The sequence below is a fragment of the Castanea sativa genome, chromosome 3 (genome assembly GCF_040712315.1).
Source record: "Castanea sativa cultivar Marrone di Chiusa Pesio chromosome 3, ASM4071231v1".
NCBI lineage: Eukaryota > Viridiplantae > Streptophyta > Magnoliopsida > Fagales > Fagaceae > Castanea > Castanea sativa.
Window position 1 is genome coordinate 54,088,758 of NC_134015.1, and position 8,576 is coordinate 54,097,333.

Here is an 8,576-nt window from a genome sequence, read left to right on the forward strand (position 1 = left end):
ATGAATTCAGGACTGCAAAAATGTAATAATTATATAATGTTCTACTTTAAATGTGTAAGAGAATTAGTTTGACTAACAGATAGACTACATGGCTCTAACTGCGTCGAATTCTTCCTCAAAACTTACAAAGATTCATATCTTGGATTCAAAGAAGTCATACTTTGAGAAACATGCTTAATCATAAGCACAAAATAGATTGAATTAGATAAAAATGATAATGTAATCTAGTTCTAGTGTACAAGGCAAAAGAAAGGTGTGCTCCAATACCCTCAAATTATAACAACAAAACAGCAAATGAAAAGTCACAAGACTACATGAAAATCTGATTCACTGGATCAAAGGAAGCAACTACACCCAACAGATTTTTGCATCTATCCTCAAAAACAACAAGAACAATCAAATGGACATAATGGGGGTATTTCCAGCATCAGACTTATCGATACTCAATCCCTCTCCTGTGTAAACAGTAAACGGTGTAGCATATCTAGTTTTTTAACAGCCCAACGCTTAAACTTAAATTGTGCAATGAACTCTTCAAATGAACTACTACAAGAAAGAAGACCAATTTGATGGTTTAACCTGGGAAGAAGAAACAGTTACTCTTCCTGTTACTATATAAACAAATATAACGCTTAAGACAGAATAAAGAAGAAACCAGAATGTTACTATATAAACAAATAACAGTTGCCCTTCCTGTTACTAAACAGTTTCACCCTATATGTTATTGAAGCTGAAATCCCTAAAGAAGAAACCAGAATAAAGAATTAAATAAACAGTACAGGTACCATTTCAATAAGAGCTAAATATAACAAGCCAGTTTCAGTTACTGGTGCTTCAAATGATGCAGGTTATGAAGCTGGCCTCCAATCCACCCAGTGAGGTTTAGTCCTTGAATTTTACTGCATAAAATTAGTAGAGACCATAGAAGGGTAAGGTTTTGGGCTTTTGTGGCAATGTGGCATTGTTAGTAGAAAAATTAGGTTAGCTAAGTGGATTAGAGGTGTATAACAGATGAATCAGAACATGATACTCCCGTTCATGACTCCTTACAAGGATCCCTTCAATACTGGTGGGTTGTTTAGGGACCTGTATAGATCTTGAAGAGCAAAGCACAGCAGAGCAATATTTGAACTCCAAACAAATATAGAGAGAAGCAACAATAACACTACTATAGTACCCAAAAAAAAAAAGAGAAACAGTAGTGCTAAAAAACTAGAATAGCGAACGTTATATCACTCATACTAGAATAATGAAGAAACATATTATTACACTTCTTCTGCAGCAGAGCAGACTATACCTCATAAATGCTCTGTTTGAAAGAAATACATATTATAATCCCAAAAATGAGTCAAAGCCTGAATCTTTGTGAGGCATTCTATGGTAGCCTTCCTAGGTTTTTTTTCATTGGTATCCTTGTACCCAAGATTCCTCATTCTACTGAAACTACAAGATTCACATTTATTCCAATAGAATGCTACAATCAGAGATGGACTCTTCAATAACGAACAGTTCAAAGTTTTAATTCTCGTTTAATATTTGTTCCTCTTTAATTTTCCTTGAATTTTTTTTCTAGGGTAAAATTGTTGCTCTTTCTGAAATCAAAGGCATATATATAGACATAAACCACCAAGCTTCCACATAAGCATGATATTTTTTTTCATTCATTTTCTCGGTAAACAAACAGAGAAAAAGAGAGAAAAGTTACCTTGAGCAAAGTGAGTTCCCCCCCCAAACTCTATGGCTCCACGGTGTACTTCACAAATGAAGAATCTATTGAATTCACACAAAGAAATTTCTCAATTAAACCGGTAAATCAATAAATTAATCAACAAACAAACAATTAGTGATAGGAAATGTAATTTCGTTCAAAATTTTTTCTCGGGAAACAAACAGAGTGTTAAATAGATCAGAGAGACCTGAAGAAGGGGCGGAGCTGAGATCGCCGACAACCGCGCCTCAGCTAGTCGTTGGAGACTGAACGAAAACTCATTTTTATGCTTTTGATTTTGGGCTTTGGGTCTTTCATAGCGTGGGATTTAAAAAGTAAATTTTATTTGTTTCCCTTAAAAATAAAGGGTAATTCCTTTCTTAAATAAGGAATTTAGTAAAGATCACTACACTATAAAGTTCTTGAAGTGGCGACTAAAAAGTAAATTATTAATGGGCATAAATAGATACCTTTTATGCTAATAATTACACTTCTACATTAAAAAAAAAAAAAACAATTGTAGTGAGTGATGAATTTGTTTTACATCAATCAAGTGAATCTTTAAAATTCACTTGATTTTTTAAAGGGAAATTAGTATATATATATATATATATATATATATATTAATTTCAATCAACTCTCATGATCTACCGACCAACAAATAGTCAAATTTATACTTATTTATTTGTAGATTTCATATTGAAATTAACACGCATGTATCTAAACTAAATAATTAAAATCTCAATGAGTTGGTATAATGGTTCTGAAAACATCACAAAATTCATGAGGTTTTAGATTCAAAACCCTTAACCCTATCTCGTAAGGGATTCCTCCAATTAATTAAGCTAATTTATTCTAATTTAGATTGGAATAAGAATAAGATCCCCTCGAGCTAATTTATTCTAATTTAAATTGGGATAAGAATAAGATCCCTTCCTATTTAAATATTCTAGTTTATTTCAATTTTTATTGATCACACAAAATTAAGTAAATGTCAAGTGTCTTGCATATGACTAAAAAATTGGAAGAAATTGAAAGATTTAATGGGAGCGAATCTTATCCCAACATAATTTTTTTAAAAGAATTTCTAAACTTATTATCATTAATTTAAATACAAATTTCATTGAAAAACTTATTAATAATACAATATTATGTTGTACCTTTCGGATCGATTTTTATAATGGAATCAATTTTAGTAACTTTTTTTTTTAAATAAAATAAATTTTTTATCAAAATCAATTGTATCATTATAACAAAATTTAAATTGTGAAGTAAAAACTAAGCATATTAATGGAGTAGTTCAATAATCTACTTCTACATTCTTTTTCTTATCAAGAGGGAATAATACATGATGAGCAATTTGCATGCTCAATTAACTAGGGATTCAGATCCTCTAGAGTTCTTAGGGTACTCTACCAGTAGAGTTCATTAAATCCTAACCACTCTTTAATGATTTAATGGTCTAGATTTTGCCATGTCAGCATTTCATTAATAATATTCTTGAAATAATAAAATAATGTTGTAAACAAAACAATTAAGATGATTGTTAATGAAATGCTGACATGGTAAAATCTAGACCATTAAATCATTAAAGAGTGGTTAGGATTTAATGAACTCTACTTAGTAGAGTACCCTAGAAACTCTAGAGGATCTGAATCCATTAACTAGTATCCCTACAAGGAGGATTTCATGAATTGTAAAAAATTTAAAGAAAATTCTAATATAATGCCTAAAGTTCCCATAAAAGAAAAAGATAATTCCTAAAGCCCTAAACATTCAATATTTTTTTTTTAAAAAGGTTAATTTAAACATATCAAGAAAATCTATATGAATGAGTTTCATATAATAAATAATGGTTTGTTTGGTAGGAGGATTTTTGTTTTTTTTTTTGTTTAAAAAAAAATATGAAAAAAATATTCAAAAAAATTGAACGTAAAACTAGTTTTCAGATAATAATTTTTACATTATATATGTTTGGCTCCTACATTTACGAACAATTTTCAAAATAATGTTTGGGAGACCATTTCTACTTTGAGATTAAAAAAAAAAAGATTATTCTATAGAAAGTAATGTGTAGATTACTTTTTGGGGGATAATGATAAGTTTCAATATTGAAATGTGAGAATAAAACTAATGAACATTTTTAAAATTTTTTTTTATATAATGATAAAAGTCAAATTTGTGATAAAATTGAAATAGGAATAAAACTAATGTACATTTTTTTAATTTTTTAATTTTTAATTTTATACATTTTTAAATTTAATTTGTTATTTTTATATAATGGTAATCACGGGATCTTCTAGAAATTTTATGCTAATTATTCTTTTGGTTGAAAATCTGTCATAGAATTTCTTGTGGCAAAAGTTTTGGTCCTAGAATTTTCCTAGAAAAATAATGAAAGTTCAAGAATTGAAGTGAAAGGAAAAATTAGACGTGAAGAACTGAATTGAAAATGTATCAAAGTTAGAAACTATAATTTGTAATTTAGTCTATTTCATTTAGTGAACACTTTCTCTCTTCGACCTCTAAATACTTTGTGGATGGAAATGTATCAATTAAGTTTTAAGACTTTTGGCTAATTACTAACAATCCTTAATTTAAAATTTACATCCTAAAATTTAAAGAAAGTTATAGTAATAAACACCTCAATTAAACCAATTGTGTGAATTAGTACCCTTGGTTGATTGTGGTGTTGGTCACTGATTACGTATGTAATTTTTTAAAATTTAAGCACACAGTCATACTTTTTGAATCGGTATAACGCTTAGCAGTAGTGCAGAGTTCTATTGGAGATTATGATATTCATTTCAAATTAGATTTAAAACGAAAGTTTTTTCCCCAAGAATTTTGTACTTAAGTGATATCACCTTTTCTCCTTTATCAAGATAATTATTATTCAAATTCCACCTCCTATTATTGTAACGATCAAATCATTGTAATAAAAAATAAAACCAGTCTTATGCAATATTCTTCTTATTTGTTTAATTTATCTTTTTCCGACTTTGGTATATAATTTGATAGATAAGAAAGAGCATACCCATTAACTTGTTAAAAAAATTTTGTTTATTTTAGAATAAGATTTTTTTTTATTTTTACATACTCACTTTTTAAAACACTTCACATCAGATTATCTATTTTACATTACATTTCATTAAAATATCAATTTTTCTTAATTTTTTTAATTGTTTCTCTTCCTACATACACAGAAACTACCATTCACTCTCTTCCTTCATTTTTGAGATACTTAATAAAAGAATAAATAATTAAATACAAAATAAATAGTGTCAGCATAAATTTACAAAATTTTAGCAAACTTGTAAATTTACACAATTATACATAGACTGATATGGGTTGTGTTTAAGAAAAATTGGGTAAATTTTACATATTTTACTATTATACACTAACTGATGTACGTACGTGAATGCTATTAGGACGTGGAAATTTGAACAGTGAACATATCTATTGAAATGGTCGATCTTTAAGTACACTTGCACCATGCCCGTGAGAAAGAAAGGAAGTGAAGGAACTAACGTATACCCGTAAATGCTGTCTAAGAAGATGATCAATGACCCTGTTGGTTTTGTAGACAAGGTCCCTGTTGTCACAACCAGGTCCAGTAAGCAATAATTACATGGACGTGATTACCATGGACGTGGTTACCCACCTCCAAAATGACATCACTGTCCTTACCAAGCTCATCAGTTGCTGTGCTTTCCATCTTTCTGCTACCTTTATGGACCATGCCCACCAACTGTTCGACCAAATTCTCCAACCGGACATTGTGGTCTTCAACTCCATGGCCTGTGGATACTCCCGCTCCATTGCCCTTCTTCAGGCCATTTTGCTATTTTCTGATATCCTATGCTCTGGCATTGTCCCTGGTGACTGTTCCTTCCCTTCTCTTCTCAAGGCATGTGCAAGCTCTAAGGCATTGCAAGAAGGTAAACAACTGCATTGCCTTGCTACCAAACTTGGTCTCAACCATAACATATATGTATGTCCCACTTTGATAAATATGTATACTGAGTGCAATGATGTGAACGCGGCAGTTGTTTGTTATAATGCAATAATCACAGGATATGCTCGAAATAGTCGGCCCAATGAGGTGTTGTCATTGTTTTGCGAATTGCAAGCGAGTAATCTCAAGCATACTGATGTAACACTGCTTAGCATACTTTCATCTTGTGCTTTGTTAGGAGCATTAGACTTAGGGAGGTGGATACATGAGTATGTGAAGATGCATGGTTTTGATAAATATGTAAAGGTCAAAACTGCTCTTATAAATATGTATGCAAAGTGTGGAAGCTTGGATGATGGCATGATGCAATTTGCGAACATGTCTGTAAGAGATACACAGGCTTGGTCAGCCATGGTTATGGCATATGCAACTCATGGGCATGGTTCCAAAGCCATATCATTGTTTGAAGAAATGAAGAGGGCGAGAGTGCGACCTGCTGAGATTACATTTTTGGGTCTTTTATAGGCTTGCAGCCACACTGGCTTAGTAAGGGAAGGTTGTGAGTATTTCTATAGCATGACTGACAAGTATGGGATTATTCTGGGTATCAAGCACTATGGATGTATGGTGGATTTGCTTAGTTGAGCTGGTCGCTTAGATGAGGCTTATAAGTTCATCGATGGATTACCAATTTAGCCCACTCCCATACTTTGGCAAACCTTGGTATCTGCTTGTAGCAGCCATGGCAATGTAGAATTGGCAAAGTGAGTGATTAAATGAATTTTTGAACTGGATGACTCTCATGGAGGAGACTGTGATCTTATCGAACTTGTGCGCAAGGGCTGGGAGATGAGAAGATGTGAATTATTTGAGGAAACTGATGAAAGACAAGGGGGTGGTGAAGGTACCTGGGTGTAGTTCAGTGGAGGTAAAACAATGTCGTGCATGAATTCTTCTCTGGGGAGGGAGTGCAATCTGTTTCTACAGATTTGCTCCGAGCACTTGACAAGTTAGTCAAGGAATTGAAGTTGGTTGGGTATGTTCCTGATATTTCTTTAGTTTTTCATGCAGACTTGGAAGATGAGGACAAAGAAATTACTCTAAGATATCATAGTAAAAAATTGGCTATTGCTTTTGGGCTTCTAAACTCTTCCCCTGGTACAAAAATTCAGGTGGTGAAGAATCTATGTGGGGATTGTCTCTATACAGCAAATTGGTCATAATCAACAATGAGTAATGAATTATATAAATCTGGCAAGTTAATGATCCGTACCAGATTTTGGGTTTAGGCAAATGTATGATGCAAGAATGTGCATCTTTGGAATCTATTTGTACAAAATTGGTTCCAAAGAGTGGAATAAAGCCTACTATTGATTTGTACAGATAAAAAATCAGTTCCAAAAAGTGGAATAAAGCTTTTGTAATTTAGGCAAATCAATTACTTTTAAAGTCAACTATTAAACACAAAGCAGAGGAAAATGACGTGGCAGAAGTTTTTCCTGCTCTCAATGAGGACATTTTACAGGTCTGAGTGCCTTTTTGTTGCTATTTTTTGTGGTTGGTTTACAGTAACTTCTTATGTAGCAAGGAAAAAAACAAAGTCAAAGTTAGTTGTTTCAATATGATAAGTAAATAATAATTTCATTAAATTTATTTTTCTCACAAAAATACAGACAAAACCAATGAAGTTGTGGAAAACTCGTCCCAAACTCCCAATGTGAAAGGCTAATTAGGTGCATTTGTTTGACACAACACAGGTGATAAATTAATGGTAATAGCAGCAAGCATATGCTGCACCAAATATTCTGTCCACACGTATGTTTTCGCCTAAAAATACTGCCATTCACATCATTAAACTATCACCCTAAGTCCAAAAACAAATTCCACACCTCTCTCTCTCTCTCACACACACACAGATGAAAGTATGAAACCCAATTGTGCAATCTTCATCAAGCTTTTATTAGTACAATGCCTAGCAATTGGATGTGTTTCACAGAGTTTCGATTTCTTCTACCTTGTACAGCTACTGAGTGGGATTATTTAAGAGAAGATCATCCTTTTCAACACTAACTACTCTTATTTGATGTTGTCATAACATCAGAACTTTTTCTTGATTTCACCACTCTAAATCTCTAATGCAGTGGCCTGGATAATACTGTGACACAAAACAAAGTTGTTGCTATCCAACAACAGGAAAACCCAAAACTGATTTCAGCATTCAATGGCTTTGGCCTAATTACAATGATGGCTCATACCCATCCAACTGCGATCCTAACAGCCCTTACTTTCAATCCAAGGTACCAATTTTTTATTAGGAAAATGTTAAGTTGTTATCAATCTTACTATATGAAACTTATAAACTAATTTGACAAACTTATAGACCTCCTCCAAATTCTTGAAAGTGCAGGTAACTCTTCATTTCCTTAGTAACTTAAAATTGGTTGTCCAAGCTTAAATTTCGTAAACCTTTTCTTCGTTTTTTATTTTCATTTAACATTGAGTGGGGAAAAAAATGTTACAGGGATTCATCCAGATAAGAGTTTTTATAGCTTGGTAGCATAAGTGATGCTATAAAAGGAGCAACTAGGTATGCTCCTAGGATAAAATGCAATGTTGTTACATCAGATAATAGCCAGCTTAGCCAGATTTATCTGTATAGACACTTCTGGGTCACAACTCATCAAATGTCCTATGCTACCAAAAGGGGCATGTGCCTCCAACATTGATTTCCCTACCTTCTAAATATAGTAGAGGAAGAAAGTGGAATGTCTCCCTTAAACAAGGTTTGCTGATAGTGTATTGGATATTTCAACTTTTGTCCTGCCTAATTACCAATCATTCGTATTCTCTTGTGGTATAATATAAGCTATGGAAAAATAATCATATCTATTATGTACACCTTTACATTGA

General features: G+C 32.4%; 2 protein-coding genes, 1 long non-coding RNA gene and 1 pseudogene across 3 annotated transcripts; 3 read left to right on the forward strand and 1 right to left on the reverse strand.

Moving 5' to 3' along the window:
* Nucleotides 1-254: 254 nt before the first annotated feature.
* On the reverse strand, nt 255-2,166 carry LOC142629382 (uncharacterized). Its single transcript, XR_012843046.1, has 3 exons — nt 1,917-2,166; nt 1,706-1,770; nt 255-899 (listed from the first exon to the last, which is right to left on the reverse strand). It is a non-coding gene; the product is annotated as an uncharacterized LOC142629382 (long non-coding RNA).
* A 2,890-nt stretch (nt 2,167-5,056) lies between these two features.
* On the forward strand, nt 5,057-7,135 carry LOC142629883 (pentatricopeptide repeat-containing protein At2g02980, chloroplastic-like). Its single transcript, XM_075803934.1, has one exon. It carries the CDS (start codon nt 5,340-5,342, stop codon nt 6,189-6,191), a length of 852 nt encoding a protein of 283 aa, XP_075660049.1. The 5' UTR covers nt 5,057-5,339; the 3' UTR covers nt 6,192-7,135.
* On the forward strand, nt 6,243-6,889 carry LOC142629174 (pentatricopeptide repeat-containing protein At2g02980, chloroplastic-like). The gene is made up of 3 exons (XM_075803150.1): nt 6,243-6,288; nt 6,478-6,570; nt 6,654-6,889. Exons 1-3 carry the CDS (start codon nt 6,243-6,245, stop codon nt 6,887-6,889), a joined length of 375 nt encoding a protein of 124 aa, XP_075659265.1.
* Nucleotides 7,136-7,590: 455 nt separating the features above from the next.
* Nucleotides 7,591-8,408, forward strand: LOC142629175 (extracellular ribonuclease LE-like; annotated as a pseudogene).
* Nucleotides 8,409-8,576: the final 168 nt, after the last annotated feature.